General features: G+C 38.4%; 1 protein-coding gene across 1 annotated transcript in view; it reads right to left on the minus strand.

The window, feature by feature from the left end:
* Positions 1-23,908, minus strand: part of LOC129053238 (glutamate dehydrogenase 1, mitochondrial-like) — a 40,196-nt gene extending 16,288 nt beyond the window's left edge. Inside the window, 2 exon segments of the mRNA XM_054545361.1 lie at positions 11,377-11,740; positions 23,863-23,908. Coding sequence (XP_054401336.1) covers positions 11,377-11,740; positions 23,863-23,908 — 410 coding nt within the window.
* Between the last annotated feature and the right edge of the window lie 302 nt (positions 23,909-24,210).

Genomic DNA, 24,210 nt, shown 5'->3' on the forward strand with positions numbered 1-24,210 from the left:
AAACCACAAAAAAAAAAAAAAAATTACTAGAGGCATGCAATCCCAGCATTTCGGGAGGCCTAGGTGGCAGATCATAAGGTCAAGAAGTCATGACTATTCTGGGAAACATGATGAAACTCCATCTGTACTAAAAATACACAAATTAGCTGAGTGTGGTGACAAATACCTGTAGTCCCAGCTACTCAAGAGGCTGAGGCAGGAGAATCATTTGAACCCAGTATGCAGAGGTTGGAGTGAGCCAAGATTTTGCCACTGCACTCCAGCCCAGTGACAGAGAAAGACTCCATCTCAAATAAATAAATAAATAAATAATTACTACAGACATTTAAAAGGAGAATTGAGCCTATAGAACAAAATGTTAGCAAATTGAATAAAAGAGGCAAATGAAATTATTAAGTCAAGAAGAGAAAAAAAATAAGAAAATGTGAAAACAGTCTAGAAACCATTGTGACACCATCAAGCAGATCTACTTATGCATTTTGGAAATTCAAGAAGAGACCAACAAATAGGGAGACTAAAAAAGTAGTCAAACATGTCACAAATTTAAGGTAATAAATAACTAAGAAACTCAACAAACTCCAAGTAAAATAAACTCAAAGAAACACATTCAAACATACATGATAGTTAAACTGTCTAAAACAAAGACAAAGAGAATCTTGAAAGCAGAAAGAGAAATCTTGACTAGTAATGTACAAAAAACCCTCACAAATAATAGGGGAATCTCTTATCTGAAAATTCAGAGAAGACTCATATATTCCAAGTGCAGTAAGAAAAAGTTTGAAAGAGAAAAGTAATGTTTAAACAAAGTGTCCATCAAAAGTGAGGGTGAAGTTATGAAATTCCCAAATAAAAGTCACATTCTTTTGCCAGTAGACAACCATTTAAGAAATGCCTTATGGATTATTCCAGGATAAAATGAAAGGACACTGAACAGCACTATTAACAAACAAAGAATAAAGTAAAGATAAATATAAGAACAATTATAAGATAAAAAGATTAACAATATGCAGCTTCACAATATGTTCTCCGCATAATTTAACACACTATTATATCAAAAAAACTCACTAGCTTCTGTTTTTGAGATAGAATGCATATTGTTATAATTTTGAGAACTCAATAACTGAAATAAAGTAGGGCATGCTATAAAGGATTAAGGGTTTTCTATGTTAAGTGAGAATAAACTAATGTGATTTTAGAAGTGTTTTACTTTTAGAATGTTTAATATAATCACTGGAGCAACTACAAAGCAGGAAGAAAGATCTCTGCACCATACCAGAAAGTAGGAGTACCTGAGGCTACCTAGCCAGACACCTTGGCATGATAAACAGAAGCCTCAGCTGTCACACCATGGAATAAGTTAGGAGATAGTAAGGTACATAGCATAGCTGCTTCTTCAGACAACTTTTACTACACCAGTGGCCACAAAGTGGAACAGGCTCATCCATACCCAGGGCTGGTGCAGCAACGGAGGCAGAAAGCAGTGACAATATGGAGACTCGACAGAAAGAAAAATGACACAGTAATTGCTCCAATCCTATCTCTTCCTTCATGGCATCCCAGGAGTTTGAGGTTGAAACTGTTGTTGACAAAAGACAAGACAAAAATGGGAAGACAGAGTATTTCTTTCAGTGGAAAGGCTATGACAAACAGAATGACACTTGGGAAGCAGAGCAGCAATTTGTAAACTGTGAAAAATGTATTTATGACTCTAAGAGATGACAAATTAAAAAACAGAAAAAGAAGGACATCATTGGCAAATAAGTAGAACATTTTGAACATTTTCAAGCAAGGCCAGAAAAGGAACTTCCGAATCTACCAACTCCAACTTTTTAAAGAACCTTCCTAAAACGCTAGTGACTTGCAAACACCACACATCTGAAACTGCCAGTTGTTTGCTACCAACCACAATGCTAGGAGAAACACAATTTCACCTCTCTTTGACCCAAGGAATATGGAGCTAGGAAATTAAACTATCAAGACTCTTGCACCTCAGAGCCAATTTAACAGCAAGAACACAGTGGATTTCAATAACTCGGGAAACTGGATCCTATTTTGCTGGATCAGCAGGACACCACGGTGCTCAAGTTGGCAGCTGAGAAGCCCTTCAGAGCTGTATTATATCCTGATGCAGAAAAGACTGGAGGAGAGAACAGGTGCAAGATATACCCACTTATGTCTCAGGGGTCTGGCTCAGTTACTGCTTCCATGGTTACAGGCCTAGCTAGCAAGGATAGTACATTGGTATAAGCAATTCCAGGAACAGCCAACAGAACAAAAAGCTTGCATATATTTGTTCCAGGTGTGAGAGGGGGTCAAAGAAAGATTATTGATGATGAAAAAGACCAGCCTTTTATCAAAAGCATGTATTTTACCATAAGGCTAACAGAAAATGCCAGTAGACTTGGAGACATTTCAATGAGGAAAAATGACGGCTTTACCCAGAAAGTGCTATCAATAGGATTGACTGAGGATAACTCACTAAATATAGAAGTAATGAAAAAAAAAAAGAGAATGTTCTGCATAGGACTGCTGCAGATGACAGGAAGCTTATGCTGCCCAGTGCAGCTGGCTGTGTCCTTTTCTGAGATCTTGATTTTGTGTGCATTTAAGAAATGACAGAAACATTTAAGAAATCTTTCAAGTATTGAAAGATTGGATACCATAAAGAACATTGTGAATAGTTTCATTCAGTTTAAGAAGCCCATTGTATCAGCCAATAGCCCAGCCATTTGACTAGCTGCATCCATACTGCCTCTTTGTGATTTGGTTAAAATGCTTGGTTTTAAACCCCTTATATGACTTTTGGACAGAGCCCAGGTAGCTTGTTTGCCATTAAATTTCACAAGATGATGGGTGAAGCATCGGCCAAGATAATGTTAATTGGTGGGAGAAAGCTTAAAACATGGGAGGCATGTGCAAAGAACTGGTCTCTAAGGTGTCTTGAACTGCAACTTTTTCTCCAAGTGGTTATGATTCAAATTAAGGGATTTGCTTCATATAATTCAGTTGTGCTACAGAAAAGTAACACCCTTATTTATTATAACATTAAGATGAAGTTGAAACAGGCCAATGAGAGAGTGTGATGTGTCAAAAGAATCTGAATCTCAGCACAAGGAATAGAATCTATGTTCAAGGATATGCAAAGGAAAATTGGTAAGTTTTAATAGTCAGTCTGTCTGCTCAGGACACAAAAACTGTGCTGAGCAAAATAAATCATTAGCTGCAAGATGAACTAATTTGTTTTAATAGCCCTAAACAGTATCACCCATTACTGCTATGGGTGAGCCAGGCACAGAGTAGAGAGAGATGCCTGAGTGAGCAACTGTTGAGTCCAGCCACTTCCCACCTCTAGGCATGTCAGCAATGATAAGATGAGAAGTTCCAGGTGCCAGCTCAGGAGCCAGGTCCCTACATATATTTGGCTGAATCAGGCATAACACAAGCTGTTTCCTCCAGAGGGACTGAGGAATGCAGTGGCATCCAGAAGCTTAGAAATTCCAGAAACTGCAAATCTCCAAAGATAGAGTTACAGCCCTGGCTTGGAAAAGGTTTCAGCCTGGGTTCTTTAAGGGCTGAACCTCTTCTATCTTTTTTTTTCCTGTAACCAACAATTTTGTAAGTGTGGGTTTCTGGGTTTCTGTGTTTCAGTCTTGTGCACCATTAAGTGGGTCCTGAGTTCTTGCTGCATATCCAGAGAGAATGAGGTATTTGGACAACAGCAGAATACTCAAGATCCTTTATTGAGTGAAGGTACAGCTCTCAGGAGAGAGAAAGTGGGTAACTCCATTTCAAAAACAGGACATAACTGCATCTGTGCAACACTCAGTGAAGACTGGACCAAGAGTGAACAGTTTCAGTGGAAAAGCACGTTGTTAAAACATCTCTGAAGGCCTCAGTGGAGAGAAGTTTCAGAGAGGGTAGCTTCTATCTGCAGGAAGTTTGTTGAGATGTATCTGCAGCTTTAAGTTTGGAGGAGACTTATCTATTTGCAGCCGTGCAATCCCAAGAATGGTACAACCCACAAAGGAGAGGTAGCATATAATTGGTAGATCCATTTTAAGTCAGGTTATTTCACAATCTGATGCTGGGCATGGTGACTCATGTGTGTAATCCCAGCACTTCGGGAGGCCAAGGCAGGTGGATCACTTGAGATTGAGGTTCAAGTCCAGCCTGACAAACATGGAGAAACCCCATCTTTAATAAAAATACAAAATTAGTTAAGTGTGATAGTAGATGCCTTTAACCTCAGCTACTCAGGAGCTGAGGCAAGACAATCACTTGAAACTGGGAGGTAGAGGTTGCAGTAAGCCCAGTTCACATCATAGTACTCCAGTCGTGGCAACAAGAGTGAAATGCCATCTCCAAAAATAAATAAATAAATAAATACATACATACATAAAATGAATAAACAAATAAATAAATAATCAAAATAAGTGTGGAGTACATATGAGCTTCACAAGGCAGAAAGAGTGTGCTGATTGTGCCATGGGTTGAGATGGGTGAAAAAGACGTCTAACCCAAAAATATACCACAATACTAATGCTGAAACACTAACAATAAACCTGAAACCCTAACCCTAATCCTCACATAAACTCAACACAAACCATTAACAAAACATATGCCTAAACATAAATGTAACCCTACCTGAAACCATAACACTATACATACCCCTACACCTACACCAACCCTAAACCTACCCCTGACCCTAAATCTACCCTAAACCATAACACTCACCAAAACCCTAACCTAAATACTAAACCAATCCCTAACTCTAACACTAACTTTAAACAATGAACTCTAACCCCTAACTCTAACCCCTAAAGCTAACTTCATACCTCATCCTAAATACAACCTTAACTCTAACCATAATACTAAAACTCAAACCTTAAAAATGTAACCTAACACCTAACCAATATCCCTAATCAAATCTACTTCTAACTCTAATTCTAACCATACATTGAACATACCCCAACCTTAAAACCCTGACACTAACACTACTCCTAACTCTAACCCACAGCTCAAATGCAACTGCAATGATAGCTCTTAACACTAAAACCTAAACTCTAACTATGATCCTATACAATAAACTCTATCCCAAATTTAACCCTAAACCTAACCCCACCATAACACTAAACCTAAACCCTGACATTAGACCAAACCCTAACCCCTTCTCCTAACCCTAAACTGACTCTAATCCTAAACCTAATTGCTAAACAATAACTCTAAAAATAAAACTGAACCTTAAAACACTAACCATAAAGCTAAACTGAAACCCTAACCAGGACATGAAACCTAAACCCTAAACCCTAAACCAAATCTTTATTCCTCTCGTAACACTAACCCTAAACCCAAACCCTAACACTAATGCACTAACCCTCTTACCTTAACACTCACTGTTACCTCATCTTTCACCTTTGGTACTAACCCTAATCCTCACTATGATATTAACCCAGAGCCTAACCCTACACTAACCCCAACCTCTAACTGTAAGCCTATTTCTTACCCTAAACCTAAACATAACCTGACCTTAAAACTAACATCTAATCCTTATTCTAACTCTAGTCTTAAACATAACACTAACTTTTACCCTGTCTTTAATCCTAATCCTAACCATAACCCTACTCCCACCACAACACTAACCTCTAATCCAATGCCAGAACTAACCCTCAATCTAAACTTATTTCTGCAATTGTAAACCCCTATCCCTAATCCCAAACTTTTATCCCATTCTTAATATTATCCTATAACCCTTCAAAAGAATTTTAAATATATCATCTGTGACTCTAATCTCTAACCCCTAATTCCCATAAGAGTACACTAAACCTTACCTATTATTAACTCCAATTGAAAATTGAATTAAACAGATGATATAACTGGGACAAAACTCTAAATGTTAATAAATATGATAATTAGAGACATGTTTAACCAAATAATAGTACATGAAATTTGCTACATGGGGAAGACATTATGCACCTCAATAATTACATTCATTTTTTAGAAAATTTAAGGTTTGTTTGTTTTTAACATTCTGAAGCCAACCCTTTTCAATATACCATGTAAACTAAATGATGGGAAAACAGTACATGTTTATCTCAACTGTTACAGAAAATACTTAAAGTTAGTTAACATATTAATGGTAAAACATCCAATAAACCGTGCTTCAAATTTCTTTCACATGATGAAATGTCTTTATGCAATACCCATAACAATCAGCGTCTGAATTTTTGGGAACAAAAGCTTTAAGACAAGGAGCACAGCACTGATGCTCACTTTCATCATTGTATTTGATACAGTACTAGATGTTCCATCCAAAATAATTGGAAAAGAAAAATATATATGAAGCTATTCATATGTGGAAAAATAAAAGTAAAACTATCTACTCATGGATCTCATGGCCTCATGTACAGAAAATCTTAAGAAAACAACAAGAAATAATAAAATCTAGTAAACAAATTAAACAAAATACAGTATAAAATACAATACACTAAAATCTATTTCTATACACTAGCAATAAACCATATGAAAATGAAATTAACACAATAATTTTATTTGTAAAAGCAACAAGCTGTGTGTCATCCAACTTCCTTGGAACGTACAGGATCATGCACCTAGGGGTGAAGGGTGGCCTTGGAGTGGAGTCTGTACTGCTATATTGGGACCCATGCTGCACTGTCTGTGGGGCCAAGAAGAAACCACTCAAACTCCGAAGGAGTCAAAGTAGCATCACTTAAGTACATAATGCATGAAGAGTAGAACATCTACAGTGGTTTTGAAAGCCCTAAAGCCACAATGTCAAATGGATATTTTCAGAGTCATAAATTTGTGGTAAAAGAGAACATGCGTGAACATCAGCAAAAATGAAAGTCATGTTGAGTGGCCCAGGTCATTTTTCTGAGAAGAAAAGCATTGAGGTTAATTTGGAGGAACCCCTTCACAAGTGCTGCCAAATCATGGACATATTTTACCTAAATATTTCACTACACCTACAGCTCCACAGAAATTTCTAAATTCCATTTCACCTGAAACTGTAGTAGAACTGTTGATGGCAGTAAACTTTCAAGATTGTACATAAATACAATTGATTGATAGGATAAAATAAATTATAATAAACTGTTAATTTTTTTCAGTGTTTAAGATCTGTAGTTCAGTTAGTATTTTTTATAGATAGCACAAGGTGTGTATACAAGGTAACTGTAAAATTAAATGCAAGGTATGTATGCAAGATAACTATAAAATTAATTGAAAAGAAGATTCTCTTGTGTTTTTTGCATAACACAATTGAATTTTTTTGCATTGTGAAAAAACTAATGACATTTTCACAGAGAAATAAACAAATATGCCAATTCATAGGTGATTTTGCCTTATCCTTAGAATGTGACTTTAAAATGACTAATGTTGACACATAAAATGATGAAAATTAGGTATAAATAAAAAATTACATTAATTACATGTTCATAGCTTATCCTAAAGATTGATTTTTGTTATTATTATTATTATTATACTTTAAGTTTTAGGGCACATGTGCACAATGTGCAGATTAGTTACATATGTATACATTTGCCATGCTGGTGTGCTGCACCCATTACCTCACCATATAGCCTTAGGAATATCTCCTAATGCTATCCCTCCCTCCTCTCCCCACCCACAACAGTCCCCAGAGTGTAATGTTCCCCTTCCTGTGTCCATGTGTTCTCATTGTTCAATTCCCATCTATGAGTGAGAACATGCGATGTTTGGTTTTTTATCCTTGCAATACTTTACTGAGAACGATGATTTCCAATTCCACCAATGTCCCTACAAAGGACATGAACTCATCATTTTTTGTGGCTGCATAGTATTCCGTGGCGTATATGTGTCACATTTTCTTAATCCAGTCTATCATTGTTGGCCATTTGGGTTGGTTCCAAGTCTTCGCTATTATAAGTAGTGCCGCAATAAACATACATGTGTATGTGTGTTTATAGCAGCAGGATTTATAGTCCTTTGGGTATATACCCAGTAATGGGATGGCTGGGTCAAATGATATTTCTAGTTCTAGATCCCTGAGGAATCATCACGCTGACTTCCACAATGGTTGAACTAGTTTACAGCCCCACCAACAGTGTAAAAATGTTCCTATTTTTCCACATCTTCTCCAGGATCTGTTGCTTCCTGACTTTCTTTTTTTTTCCCAACACACAGAAATGACACTTGTTTTTTTATTTTTTTCTTTCATTTTTCTTTTTTTTTTTTTTACTATTATTATACTTTAAGTTTTAGGGTACATGTGCACAATGTACAGGTTACTTACATATGTATATATGTGCCATGCTGGTGTGCTGCACCCGTTAACTCGTCATTTAGCATTAGGTATATCTCCTAATGCTATCCCTCCCCCTTCCCCCCACCCAACAACAGTCCTGAGAGTGTGATGTTCCCCTTCCTGTGTCCATTTGTTCACATTGTTCAATTCCCACAATTGAGTGAAAACATACGGTGTTTGGTTTTTTGTCCTTGAGATAGTTTGCTGTGAATGATGGTTTCCAGTTACATCCATGTCCCTACAAAGAATATCAACTCATCATTTTTTATGGCTGCATAGTATTCCATGGTGAATATGTGCCACATTTTCTTAATCCAGTCTATCTTTGTTGGACATTTAGATTGGTTCCAAGTCTTTGCTATTGTGAATAGTGTCACTATAAACATACGTGTGCATGTGTCTTTATACCAGCATGATTTATAGTCCTTTGGGTATATACCCAGTAATGGGATGGCTGGGTCAAAGGGTATTTCTAGTTTTAGATCCCTGAGGGATTGCCACACTGACTTCCACAATGGTTGAACTGGTTTACGGTCCTACCAACAGTGTAAAAGTTTTCCTATTTCTCCACATCCTCTCCAGCACCTGTTGTTTCCCGACTTTTTAATGATTGCCATTCTAACTGGTGTGAGATGGTATCTCATTGTGGTTTTGATTTGCATTTCTATGATGGCCAGTGATGATGAGCATTTTTTCATCTGTGTTTTGGCTGCATAAATGTCTTCTTTTGAGAAGTGTCTGTTCATATCCTCCACTCACTTTTTGATGGGGTTTGTTTGTTTTTTTCTTGTACATTTATTGGAGTTCATTGTAGATTCTTGATATTAGCCCTTTGTCAGATGAGCAGGTTGCAAAAATTTTCTCCCAGTCTGTGGGTTGCCTGCTCAATCTGATGGTAGTTTCTTTTGCTGTGCAGAAGCTCTTTAGTTCAATTAGATCCCATTTTGTAATTTTGGCTTTTACTGCCATTGCTTTTGGTGTTTTAGACATGAAGTCCTTGGCCATGGCTATGTCCTGAATGGTAATACCTAGGTTTTCTTCTTGGGTTTTTATGGTTCTAGGTCTAACATTTAAGTCTTTAATCCATCTTGAATTAATTTTTGTATAAGGTGTAAGGAAGGCATCCAGTTTCAACTTTCTACATATGGCTAGCCAGTTTTCAAGACTAATTTTTATCTAACCCTAACATAAACATTTTATTAATGCCTATAATCTCAGCACTTTTTGAGGCCAAGGCAGGCAGATCACCTGAGTACAGGCATTTGAGACATGTCCAGGCAACATGGCAAAGCTTTGTCTCTACCAAAAAATACAAAAAGATAGGCAGAGTTGATAGCTGAGTCTAAGGTGAAGGATCAGTTGATCTTCACAGCTAGAGGCTGCAGTGAGCCATGATGGAAATTCTGCACTCCAGGCTGGGAAAAAGAATGAGATCCTGTCTCAAAAAAAAAAAAAAAAAAAAAAAGAAGAATAGGAATAATTGCGGAAAATTTTATGTCCTGTGATAAACTTCAGTATTTTTTAATATTGTCTTCATTTTGTTTACTACTACAATTTAAGAAATTTACTTAGAAACAATTTTGGAAAGTTACTAGGTACAATATTTGAAGAAGCAACAGAACTATACACAGATGGTCAACAAGTCAGCTATATGACTTACAAGCAAATCATCTCTAAGAACTTTAAAAACAGAAAGAATAAAAAATCTGGCAAGGTGTGGTGGCTTAGATTTTTTAGTGTTTTTTTTTTTTTAATTTAAGAAATCCCTTTTTCTCTTAGACTAATTATAATGTATAACAATTTATTGGTTATAATTTTGTAAATAGAAGTGAGACATTGTAAAAAAAAATTAACTCTCCAGTCCCCCCACCCACCACAGTCATCTGAATGGACCCCACCTTTTGACCAAGGGCATTCCAAAAGTGGTCCAGTTCCCGAAAGGAAAGAGGGACACACATGATTCATTACATGCTCCTCCCTTTTGAACTTTAGAAAAAGTTGATCATCATTAACAGCAACACATACCTTAAGTCTGATAAGCAATATTTACCTTCTATTCTCTCAAGCCTGCTACATGGAGTATTCATCATCATGATAAAACTTTGGTCTCTACAGCCCTTACTATTTATTGTAACCCAGTCATTCCTATCTTCTGATTTTAGGTTTTTAGGTAATAACTTAACTCTTTCAGACAACTGCCAATGAAAACATATTAAAATCTACCCGTAACTTGAAAGTCCATCCCCGCACCATCGCTGTTTCCAAGTTGTCCATCCTTTCTCCACCAAACTAATGTACATCTTACATATGTTTGATTGATGTCTCCTGTCTCCCTAAAATGCATAAATATAGGCTGTTTACACACCACCTGTGGCACATGTTCTCAGGATCTCCTGAGTAGGGCTGTGTCATGGACAATTTGTCAATCATATTTGGCTCAGAATTCTTCAATTAATTTTATGGTATAATATTAAAATTTGATACTGTTAGTACATCTCACCTAATGTGGGATGTCAATCTTCATAAAATGGACATTTTCATCGCCATTAGAAATCCACTCTCAATTAAACTGTGACTGTCTCAGGAAAAGAAAATTGTTGCTAACCAGTCATATATCATATATTTAAACTTAAATAATAATTCAAGTTCTCATATACCTACTTAAAAATTTTTCTATATTGTTTGAACTACTTTAGTTCTCTAAGAAAAATGAGTCATTAAAGCAAGAAAAAAAGTGTTGTTGGAGGTTGTGATTTCTCCCCTGGCCTCAGCCAGTCATGGTGGTTCCACTCAGCGCCTCTCCTTTCTCTGTACCAGAATCTCCCACAGAAACAAGTTCAGATCATCTGCAAACCATACATTGGTAGCTGTGACAATGCGTGGTCACTGACTCACTCAAGGGACACTTTCGTATAGTCAGAATTGTAGGCTAAGGCTGGGAATTAAGGCTCAGGGCAGTGCCCCTCCTCAGTTCTGGGTGCGGCAGACACGGTGTCTTTTCCTCTCCTGGCCACTAGATGTCTGAATGCCATGTCCTCTCCTGGAGGGTGCCGAGGAGACGTTTTTATTCTCACCTGGTCATAGCACCAGATCTCTTGTAGCAACGGCCACTCCTGGACATGTACGGAAGAGAAAGAGGCTTCATCTTCATGGTGGACGCGACCCCAGGTGTGCCAAAGCCGCGACCACACTTGGGCGGGTCCTGAGATGAAGGAGGCTTAGTCTTCACCATGAACGTGCCACAGGTATCCCCAGGTACCCTGAAACAACGGCCTTTCTCCGGTGTGTCCTGAGGAGAAGGAAGCACTGTTGGAGGCACTGTGAAGACAGAGAGTTGGTTTGCGGGCTCTGCGGGCTCAGTGCCTAGGCTCCGTGCGCCCTCTGGTGGTACCCCGGGAAAATCTCTGAAATTCGGGGTGGGTTCATACAGGAGGTAATCTCAGGAAGTGGAAGTGAAATAGAGCCAACATTCCTATACCTGAATGGAGATAAAAAGAAGCAAAGAAGACGGGCAATAGATAAAACTCAATTGAGTTTTTGTATATCAGTAATAATGAATAGAAATCATTGGAATTTGAATATTAAAACATCACTTACAATACTACCCACAAAATTGAATCCATTAAGTATAAATGTAACAAAATATGCAAGATTCATTCAGTAAACAACAAGTCACCTTTGAGAGAAATCAAAAGAAATGTTAGTAAATGCAGAGAGGCCTGGCATGTTGGCAGATGCCTGTAATCCCAGCACTTTGGGAGGCTGCCACAGGCAGATCACTTGAGCCTAAGAGTTGGAGACCAGCCTGGGGAACAGGGTGAAATCCATCTCTACCAAAAATACAACGCCTGTAGTCCCAGCTACTTGAGTCATTGAAGTGGGAGAATCTCAGTGAGTTGAGATAGCAGCACTGCACTCCAACATGGGTGACACAACTCTTTTTCAATCAATCAATCAATAAACAGATGTTTCTCGTTCTGGAGAAGTACATTTATGATTATGGCAGCCCTATCCCAATCAAATTCCAGGTAAATATATCAACAAACTCTTCCTAAACCTAGAATAGATGAAATAAGACTGAAGAAGAACAAAGCTAAGGGACTTGCACATCTGGATATGAATACTTACACTAAAGCTAACGTAATAAAGAAGAGTGTGGCATTCATAATTTAATAGACAAGCAGATAAGTGGAAGAGAATAGATAGCCCCAAAACCGTCCCAAGTCAACTGATTTTGTCAAAAATGCAAAGCATATTCTTTGGAAGAGGCAAAGCTATTTCACAAGTGTCAAGAAAACTGCTGGAAACTAAATGGAAACCAATGAATATAGACAAAAATTTTACAGTTAAAAAATTAGTCAAAAATACCCATACATTAACTTTATTCAATGCAAAGTTGTAATTAGAAAATATCTTCATGGGTCTGGGTTTGGTAATGAGTTATTAGCAAGTCCATGAAAGAAAAAGAATGGATAATATGAACTTTATTGGAAGCTGAATTGTCTACTCTGTAAAACACCCTGTTGCCATTGGACATGGCAGTTCAAGCCCGTAATCTTAGCACTTTCGAAAGTCAAAGTGGACAGATCACCTGAGGACAGGAGGTCCAGATCAGCATCGTATACATGGTGAAATCACGTCTGTACTAAAAATACAAAAATTTAACTGGGATTTCTGGTGTGCGCCGGTAATCCTAGCTGCTCAGGAGTCTGAGCAAGGAGAATCCTTTGAACTTGGGATGTGGGGATTGCAGTGAGGCTAGATCTGGTCATTGAACTCCAGCCTTGGTGACAAAATGAGACTCCACGTCAAAAAAAATAAAAATCCGATAAAGGGAAACAAAAAGCCAGCCACAGGTAGAAAAATTTAGCAAACTCATCTGAAAAGTGACTTGTATGGACAATATACGAGGAAACTCTCAAACTCAAAAAGATAAGCAACCCAATTCCAAGGTAAAAACCTGAGTAGATACATCACTAAGGAAGATATAGAGATGGAAATCAGGCAGGCACGCCAAACACTGCTTGCTGAAAGCCTGCTGTTTCTGCTGAGGGCTGAGACTCCTAGCTATTCATGGGGAACAGCAGTGGCTGCCAGAGCGGCAGTGACTCCAAAGGCCGCCCCCACCTACCCCACTTCCATCCTTCCTCCAGGGTCCAAGAATCCTCAAGGCACTGGGCATCCTTTCCCAGAAAGAGCCTGAAGTTGGATATTTTGTTTCTCTGCTTTCCTTAAAGTTCTGGAGGCTGCCAAGTATCATTAGGTTGGAAGTTTTATTTTTATCATAAGAACCTTGCAGCACTGACAAGCATTAGGAGAGTTGGTTTTTAATCCACACTTGTCTTCATAAAGAGATAAAAGAATTGGCTCCAACTGCTTTTTAGTAAATTCTTTTAAAATGTTCGGTACAATATATTTTTATTTTGTTTCCCTGGAGACACAAAGCACAGACAAATTATAAAGTAAAAACCAAATAGGGAGTAATCATGAATTCATGGATACTATTTAGTCTGTCATTTAACCTGACTTTTTAAAATTATAATTTAACTTCTAGGATACATGTGCAGAACAGGCAGATTTGTTACATTGGTGTACATGTGACACAGTGGTTTGCTGCACCCATCAACCCCTCATCTAAGTTTTAAGTCCTGCATGCATTAGGTATTTGTCCTAATGATCTCCTTCCACTTACCCCCTACTCCCTGACAGGCTCCATTGTGTCTTCATTGTTCCATTCCCACTTATGAGTTAGAACAGGTAGTGTTTGCTTTTCTGTTCCTATGTTAGCTTGCTGAGAATGATTGCTTCCAGCTTCATTCATGTCCCTGAAAAGGACATGAACTTATTCTTTTTCATGGCTGCATAGTATCCCATGGTATATATGTTCCATATTTTCTTTATCCAGTCCATAATTGATGGGCATTTGGGTTTGTTCCATGTCTTTTTTGCGTCTGAATCGTGCTGCAATAAACATATGTGTGCATGTTTCCTTATGTAGAATGATTTATAATCCTCTTATGGTATACAACATAATGGGATTGCTGGGTCAAATGGTATTTCTGGTTATAGATCATTGAAGAATCACCACACTGTCTTCCCGAATGATTGAACTAATTTACACTCCCACCAGCAGTATAGAGCATTCCTTTTTCTCCACATCTTCACCAGCATCTGTTGTTTCCTGACTTTTTAATGGTCACCATTCTGACCGGTGTGAGATGGTATCTCATTGTCCTTTTGATGTGCATTTCTCTAATGACCAGTGATGCAGAGCTTTTTTTATACACGTTTGTTGGCTGATTAAATGTCTTCTTTTGAGAATTGTCTGTTCATCTCCTTTGCCCACTTTTTGATGGGTTTTTTTATATTGTTGTATATTTTTAAAAAATTCTTGTGGCTTTTGAATTGTAGACCTTTTTCAGATAGATAGGTTGAAAAAATGTTCTCACATTTTGTATGTCACCTGTTCACTCTGATGATATTTTCTTTTGCTGTGGAGAAGCTCTTTAGATTAGTTAGGTCCTATTTGTCAATTTTGCATTGTGTTGCAATTGTTTTTTGGTTTTTTTGTCATGAAGGCTTTGCCCATGCCTATATCCTGAATGGTAATTTCTTGATTTTCTTCTAGGGCATTTAGGGTTTTAGGTTTTATGTTTAAGTCTGTTAATTCATCTTGAGTTAATTATGTGGTGTGAGAAAGGGATCTAGTTTCAGGTTTGTGTGTATGGTGAGCCAGTTTTCCCATATCAGGGAATTCTTCCCCAGTTGCTTGTTTTTGTCAGGCTTGTCAAAGATCAGATCACTGTAGATGTGTGAATTACTTTAAGCAGTATGGTCATTTTCATGATATTTATTCTTCTTACCCGTGAACACGATTTTTTTTTTTTTTTTTTTTTTTTTTTTTTTTGGTGTCCTCTCATTTCTTTGAATGGTGGTTTGTAGTTCTCCATAAAGGAGTCCTTCGTGTTCCTTGTAATTTTTACTCTTAGTTATTTTATTTTCTTTGGAGCAATTGTGAATTTGAGTTCATTCATGATTTGACTCTCTGTTTGTCTATTATTGGTGTATAGAAATTCTTGTGATTTTTGCACATTGATTTGGTAGTCTGAGATTGCTGGAGTTGCTTATAAGCTTAAGCAAACTCATACAAAAGACAAGTTTCTTGTCTATTGTTGAGGAGTTTTAGAGGTGAGATAATGGGGTATTCTAAATATACGACTATGTCCTCTAAAAACAGGGAAAACTTGATTTCCTTTATTTTTATCTGAATATCCTTTATTTGTTTCTCTTGCCCGATTGCCCTGGGCAGAACTTTCAATTCAGTGTTGAATAGGAGTGGTGAGAGAAGCCATCCTTGTCTTGTGCCTTGTGTTTTGTGTTTTCAAAGGAAATGTTTCCAGCTGTTGCCCATGCAGTATAATATTGCCTATGTGTTTCTCACAAACAGTTCTCTTTAGTTTTTGATACATTCCATCAATACCTGGTAAATTGAGTGTTTTCAGTAGGAAGGGATATTGAATTTTATCTAAGGCCTTTTCTGCATCGATAGAGAAAATTATGTGGTTTTTGTCATTGGTTCTCTTCACGTGATGAATTACGTTTGTTGATTTGTGTATGTTGAAACCAGCCTTGCTGGTTGGAGCTGATCTGATCATGATGGATAAGCTTTTTGATGTGTTGCTGGATTCAGTTTGTGAGTATTTTATTGTGAATATTCACGTTGATGTTCATTGGGGATATTGGCCTTTTTTTTTTTATGTCTCTGACAGGTTTTGGTATTAAGATGATGCTGGCCTCTTAAAATAATTTCAGGGGGAGTCCCTCTTTTTCTATTGTTGGAATAGTTTCAGAAGGAAATAGCACCAGCTTTTCTTTGTACGTCTGCTAGAAGTCAGCTGTGAATCTGTCTGGTCTGGGCATTTTATGGTTGGTAGGCTATTAATTACTGCCTCAACTTTAGAATCTGTTGGTCTCTTCAGGGATTCTAATTTTTCCTGGTTTAGTCTTTTAGAAGTGTGTTTGTCAAGGAGTTTATTTATTTCTTCTAGATTTTTTGCTTTATTTACATAGAGGGGTTTAGAGTATTCTCTGATGGTAGTTTATATTTATGTGGGATCAGTGGTTACATCCCCATTATCTTTTTTTACTATGTCTAATTGATTCTTCTCTTTTTTTCTTTATTAGTCTGGCTAGCAGTGTATCTATTTTGTTAATTTTTACAAAAAAAAAAAAAAAAACACTCCTGGAGTCATGAATTTTTTGAAGGGTTTTCCTGTCTCTATCACCTTCAGTTATGTTCTGAACTCAGTTATTTCTTTTTTTGTCTCAGCTTTTGGATTTGTTTGTCCTTGCTTCTCCAGATCTTTTTCTTTCTTTCTTCTTCATTTTTTTTTTCTTTTTGAGAAGCTGTCTTGCTCTGCCATGCACACTGGAGTGGAGTGGTGCTACCTCAGCTCACTGTGGCTTTTATCTTTTGGGTTCAAGAGATTATCTCAACTCAGCTTCCCAAGTATCCTGTATTACAGCTGTGTGCCCCCATGCCAGGCTCCTTTTCTTTTCTTTTTATTTTCTGCGGAGATGGAGTTTCACCATGTTGGTTGGCTAAGCTGGTCTTGAACACTTGAACTCAGGTGACCTGCCTGGCACAACATCCCAATGTGCTGAAATATCAGGCATGAGCCACTATGTCTGTCCCTCTAGTTTTTTTCATTGTGATTTTATGGTGTTGATTTTAGATCTTTCCCACTTTTGATGTGGGCATTTAGTGCTATAAATTTCTCTCTTAAAACTGTTTTAGCTGTGTTCTAGAGATTGTGGTAGGTTGTGTCTTTGTTCTTATTGATTTCAAACAACTTTTTTCTTTCTTTCTTAATTTTGTTATTTACCCAGTGGTCAAACAGAAGCAGGTTTTACAGTTCCCATGCAATTGTGCTGTTTTGAGTAACTTTCTTAATCTGAGTTCTAATTTTATTCCACTCCGGTGTGAGACACTGTTTGTTTGCATATCCGTTCTTTTGCATTTGCTGAGGAGTGTTTTACCTCCAATTATGTGGTCAATTTTACAATAAGTGCTACGTGGTGATGAGAAGAATGTATATTCTGTTGATTTGGCATGGAGACATCTACAGATGTCTATTAGCTCTACTTGGTCAAGGCTGAATTCCCTTCCTGAGTATTCTTGTTAAAATTCTGTCTCATTTATCTGTGTAATATTGATAGTGGGGTGTTAAAGTCTCCTGTTACAATTGTGTGTGAGTCTAAGTCTCTGTAAGTCTCCAAGAACTTGCTTTTTAATCTGAGTGCTCCTGTATTAGGTTCATAGATATTTAGGATTGTTAGCTCTGCTTGTTGAATTGATTCCTTTACCATTATGCAATTCTGTTCTTTGTCTTTTATGATCTGTGTTGGCTTAAATTTTGTCTTAGGATAGACTACAACTTCAACCCCTGCATTTTTTTTTTTAACTTTCCATTTGCTTGGTAAATATTCCTCCATCCCTTTATTTTGAGCCAATGTGTGTCTTCACCCATGAGATGGGTCTCCTGAATATAGCACACTGAAGAGTCTTGACTCTTTATACAATTTGCCTGTCTCTGTACTTTAATTGGCAAATTTATTTCATTTACATTTAAGGTTAATATTCTTAAGTGTCAATTTGATCCTGGCATGGCAATGCTAGCTGGTTGTTTTGCATATTAGTTGATCCGCTTTCTTCATAGTGTTGTTGTTCTTTATAATTTGCTATTTTTTTCAATGGTGAGTACCGGTTTTCTTTTGTTTTGTTTTTTGAGACAGACTCTCACTCTGTCATCCAGGCTGGAGTGCAGTGGTGTGAACTCGGCTCACTGAAAAGTCCCGCCATTCTGACTCAGCCCCCTGAGTCTGAGTAGCTGGGACTATCGGCACCCACAAACACAGCCGGCTGATTTTTTTGTATTTTTAGTAGTGACGTGGTTTCGCTGTGTTAGCCAGGATGGTCTCCAGCTCCTGACCTCATGATCCTCCTGGCTATGCCTCCCAAAGTGCTGGGATTACAGGTCTGAGCTTCTGCACCAGGTGAGTACTGGTATTTTATTTCCATATTTAGTGCTTTCTTCAGGAACTCTTCTAAGGCAGGCATGGTGGTGACAAAACCATCTACATTTTGTTGTCTGTAATAATTTTATTTTTCTTTTGCTTATAAAGCTTTCTTGGGCTCAATATAAAATTCTAGGTTGAAATGGTTTTTCTTTAGGATTGTTTTATATTGGACTCCACTCTGTTTTGGCTTGCAGAGTTTCTGCAGAGAGATCCTCTGTTAGTCTGATGGGTTTCCCTGTGTAGGTAACCTGACCTGTCTCTCTGGCTGTCCTTAAGATTTTTTCTTTTTGTTCAACCTTGGAGAATCTGACAGTTATATGTCTGTTACTCCTCTCAAGGAGTATATTAGGGTGTTATCTGTATTTCCTGAAATTGAATGTTGGCCTGTCTTGTTCCATTTGTGAAGTTCTCCTGGGTAATGACTTGAAGTGTGTTTTCAAACTTGGTTCCATTTTTCCCCATCACTTTCAGGTACACCAATCAATTATAGATTTGGTCTTTTGACATGGTCTCACATCACTTGAAGGCTTTGTTTTTTGCTTTTCTTTCATTTTTCTCTAATCTTGTCTTCATGCTTTATTTCATTAAGTTGATCTTGAATCTCTGATACTCTTTTTTCCTCTTCATTGATTCAGCTATTAATACTTGTTTTTGCTTCACAATGTTTCTTGCACTGTGTTTTTTAGCTCTATGAGTTAACATATGTTCTTCTCTAAACTGGTTATTTTACTTAGCAGCTTATGTAACATTTTATCAAGGTTCTTACCTTCCTTGCATTGATTTAGAACATACTCCTTTAGCTCAGAGAATTTTGTTATTACTGACCTTCTGAAGCCTACTTCTGCCAACTCATCTTCCTCATTCTGCATTCACATTTGTGCCCTTGCTGGAGAGGAGTTGCAATGATTTGGAGGAGAAGAGGCATTCTAGTTTTTTCAATTTTCAGCTCTTTTGGCTGGCTATTCCTTATTTTTCGTGGATTTATCTACCTGTGATTTTTGATCCTGAATGTCTTTGGATTGGGATTTTGTGTGAGTGTCTTTTTGTTGATGTTGATGTTACTGTTTCCTGTTTGTTAGTTTTTCTTCTAACAGTCAGGTCTCTCTTCTACAGATCTGCTACAGTTTGCTTCTCTACCTCAGATGCTGTTTGCCTGGGTATCACCATATGAAGTTGCACAACAGCAATGATTGGAATATTTCTCCCAGTGCGATACCTGGCTGATGCCAGCCACAGCTCTTCTGTACGAAGTGTCTTTTGACCCCTGCTGGAAGGGGTCTTCTAGTCAGGAAGCACATTCATCAGGTGCACACTTGAAAAGCCAGTCTGTCCCTGTGCAGAGATTGAGCACTGTCCTGGGAGATACACTGCTCCCTTCAGAGCAAGCAGGCAGGAATGTTTAAGTCTGCTGAAGTTGCACTTACAGCCATCCCTTTTTCCAGGTGTTCTGTCCCAGGGAGATGGGAGTTTTACATATAAGCCCCTGACTCAGGCTGCTGCCTTTCTTTCAGAGATGCCCTACCCAGTGAGGAGGAATCTAGAAAGCCAATGTGGCCACAGCTGCTTTGCATGCTTCTGTGAGTTCCATGCAGTCCAAAGTTCCTGGCAGTTTTCTTAACACTCTGAGGGGAAATCCTTATGCTCAAGTCTCAGTAATGGTGGTCAACCCTCTCCCAACCAACCATGATCAGTCTAGGTTGACTTCAGGCTTCTTTGTGGGTAGTGAGAACTTGAAGACATTGGATATCAGCTGGCTGTTGTCCATGGGATTGGGGCCTGCTCAGTGAGACCACTTAGCTCCCTGGCTTCAGCCCCTTTCCAGAGGGGTTAGTGGTTCTGTGTCACTGGTGTTCCACATGCCACTGGGGTACAAAAATTATTTTGCAGCTAGCTCAGTATCTGTGAAAGCAGTCACCCAGTTTTGTGCTTGAAACCCAGGTCTGTGGTTATGAAAGCGCACTAGGGAATCTCCTGGTCTTTGCATTGTAAAAACCATGGAAAACTGCAGGTTATGGGCTTGATAGCACAGCCCCCAATTGCTTTCCTTGGTTAAGGGAGGAAGTTTTCAGCTCCTTGCACTTCCTGAGTAAAGCAACACTCACCCTACTTCTGCTTGCCTTTTGTGGGCTGCATTCAATGTCTAACCACTTCCAGTGACCTGATCTGGGTAACTCAGGTGGAAATGCAGAAATCACCTGTCATTTGTCTTCATCTTGCTGGGAGCTGTAGACCAGAGTTGTTACTTTTCAACCATATTGCCAGATGCTCATCACCTTTTCTTCTTATTTAAAGTGTGCACTGCTGAAATTATGAGAAATTTCACTTGTAATGTCTCAAAGCCAAAGGGAAAAGAACAGTGAGAAATGTTTTAATATATTAATCTCTGTCTTCAAATGTCAATGGAAAGCAGTGCCACGTTGCGAAAGGTGAAGAAAAATGAATAGACCAAAAACATGTGATTTCACATTTTCATTTACTTTTGAAAAAGCAGATTTAAGAAGGTAAACCTCAAGATTTCTAATCTCTATCAAGTATTAAGCATTGTGAAGTATGCACTAAAATTGAAATCAATGATTTCTTCAATTTTCACAGAAACGAATTTGTACTCTAGAAATTCCTGTTGTTGCTTTGATATCTGTGGGGTTTCAGTCAAGATGGTGGGCAAAATTAGCAGATGCAAACCTTCTTGCAAGGCCTAGCGGGTTGGCACAAGCCCCAGTAATAAACTTGCCTGAAAATGGCCTTTTCCCTTTAGTTAAGTAAGTTAGAATAGAAACAAATGAATATGGGGTGTTTATCTAACTAGCTTGCTTACTCATGTGGTCCTAAGTTTAATCTCTGACTTAGTACAGTGCTAGATTGCTTTCTAATTGGGAAGTCCAAACTGTCAATTACCCTTTAGTGGTGTTGACTTCAGCCTTGGTCAATTAATCTTTACTAAATTAATGCGAGTCTCACTAGCTGGTTGGGGCCATAGTCAAAGCTCTGCAGTGAGCAGAGGCCACACCACTGCACTCCAGCCTGGGCCACAGAGCAAGACTCCATTTGAAAAAAATAAAAGGTTCCTACTCACTCTAGGAAAGAAGAGTCTTGTTTTGTTCCACATGGAACTATTTCAGGACCAGTTCTCAGGAAGCCTTTATTGTATGTGTTAAAAGAAACATAACATAAATTTTACTAATCTAACATTTTTACATGTATAGGTAAGTGGCATTAAGTATGTTTATGTTATTTTGCAACCATCAGCATCATTTCACATTCTCACCAGCAACACACAAGGGTTCTGTTTTCTCCACAAACACTCCAACTCTCCCTTTTACCAAAAAAAAAAAAAAAAAAGACATTCTAGTGGGTATAAAATAATCCCTCTCCTGCCCCACTGATGCCTGTTTAAATATCTATAACACACCGACTGGCCATTTCAAGCTACAGGTCACTTTTTCTATTCTGCCTATCCAGACACCCAGTGATCAGTGATGTCTACTCAGGGTTTACAAGGTCTTCTGCATCTTGCTCTTTTGTAATCCAGACCTCACATATAATATCCATGCATTGTTCCACTTAAATAAAGGGAAATTAACATTTTCTGAGCACCACTATGTGCAGATGACTTGCTCAGGTGAACTCACAGTAACTCTGCCAGGTATGGGTAGTCCAACATGTAGAGAAAAAGGCCAGGATAGGGTGATTGAGTGACTCACTTTCAATCACACAGCTTCCAAGTAACTTCAGGTTCCAACCCCTTGCCAGGTCTCCAGTTGTCATTTAGAAAAAGTTGGTGAGTCACTTCAACACATGTCCAGGCCACACCCAGTCTTCTTTCTATCAATGAAGATGAGCTCCAGGGACAAGGGGTGACAAGACACACCCAGTCATCTTTCTTCCATTCAGAGCTATTGTGGGTATTTGATACTCATCAGGAACACTCTCTTATCCCAAAACCCTCTCATACATAGGATGTTTCAAGGGCAATGTGTTACACATGGGTCACAGAAGGCAACTTTAGTGAGGGAATCAAAGCCATGACATGGAGAAGGAGCTGGTGATTCCAAGTGTAAAGGAAGGGTGGTATGCTAAGAAGTTATTGCCCTTGAGGGTGAAGGAGACAAGATGTTAGTATGACTAAATCAGATGGAGCAAGACAGAAATCAGGGAATGGACCAAACACTTAGCACAAGGGTCAGTGGTTCCTTAGCAAGGTCGAAGCAGACCTACCATGACATGATGTGGCCACTGCACTCCTAGGAATGAACGATGAGAAATGAAGGCAAATTTACAGGCTACATACATAAATACATTTTCAAGACATCCTTATACACAATGTTCCCAAACCAGGAGCTCCCAAATGCCCATACACAGAAGAAGGGTGAACAAGCTGTGGCACATCCACACCATGGCATGTGGTTCAGCATGAAAAGGAATGGACTGTTTATGCACTCAGAACAGAGTGACTCTGAAAGTGGTTCTGCTAAGTAAAAGAAGCCAGATCAGAATGATGCACATAGACCCAAGTACATACTGTATTTACATGTAATTCTATAAAATACCTGCTAAATTTTAGTCAAAGAAGCAAATCTGTGATCTGAGATTGGCCAGAGAGAGATTGTTATTGCGGGGAGGAAGGTATGTTTTCATGACCTTCATTGCACTTCTGGTCTTTCGGTGAATGAAATACTCACATGGAGAAAACCACCAGTTCTTCTATCTGCACATGTGCAGTTTACCGTATGCCAATCACACTTCAACGAAGCTGTTTTTAAATAAGGAATCACCGTCTGAAGCTTAGAATATGGATGAGCAGGAGGTCTGAGAAGGCAGATTTTTTTCTTTTCCTAATTTATGAGGCTGTACAATGAGAATTAAGTTGGCACTGAGCTCATAAACAGAACAGGCATGAGAGGAAGGCTCACACAGTCCTTCCTTCTGCACAGAAGAGTGACCATCTAACATAGTACCCGGCTACCCCTGAGGACCTTTATAGGTCAAAGTGACTTTCCTGTCCTTGTGTCTATTTTCTGATATTTCCTCTTACATGCAGAATCTTACGTGCCCTCTGATGTAGAGGAAATGATGTTCAAGTTCTAATATGAACATTCTGGTTCCATCACAGTAGAGAAATGGGTTGCATTGTCTCTCTTTAAGACAAAGAGAAGGGAAAAGCCATGAGCACAATGTCCATGGTTGTGCAAGTCAGATTGCAAGTGGAGGAAGAGCATCGCCATGCCAAGGCAGCAGCAGGACAACTGAAGGTGAAGGTTACTGCAGAGGAAACAAGGAAGCTTAGGGATTCCCAGAGGAAATCATCCTTCCCATGTGTAGACCCCTGGATTGATGGCCAGCTCCTCTTGTCCCAATGTGAAATGAGCTTGTAAACATCCCTATTTCAGCCTAAGTACTAATTGCACAGGCAAACATGAGTGTTCAACAGTTTTTAAAACTGCAAAAAATAAAAGACATATATGATCAAACACACAACTCACCTCCAGAGAAACGAGTCTTTAAGTTCCTTTTTCCTTCTGACCCCATGCCCTCCGTTCAAGGAAATTTCAGAATGCATGCTCCCTGTAGTCTCAAAGAAGTATAAAATATTGCATCCATAGAAAGTAACAAAATTTAGGAAGATAATAAGAAAATTCTGAGATTAGGAAAGACAGCTTGAAATTCTCTTAAAATGTGTAACTATCAAAAAATGGAAGACAGAATCTACAAAATATTTCAAAAGCACATACAACTAAAAAAATGAACCATAAGAAAAGTGGTTAGCTCTCTGGGAGATGAGTCGCCGAGTTGCAGTAGTGAAATAGCATTTGACATGTAAAAACCCAGGG

The sequence above is a fragment of the Pongo abelii genome, chromosome Y (assembly GCF_028885655.2).
Source record: "Pongo abelii isolate AG06213 chromosome Y, NHGRI_mPonAbe1-v2.0_pri, whole genome shotgun sequence".
NCBI lineage: Eukaryota > Metazoa > Chordata > Mammalia > Primates > Hominidae > Pongo > Pongo abelii.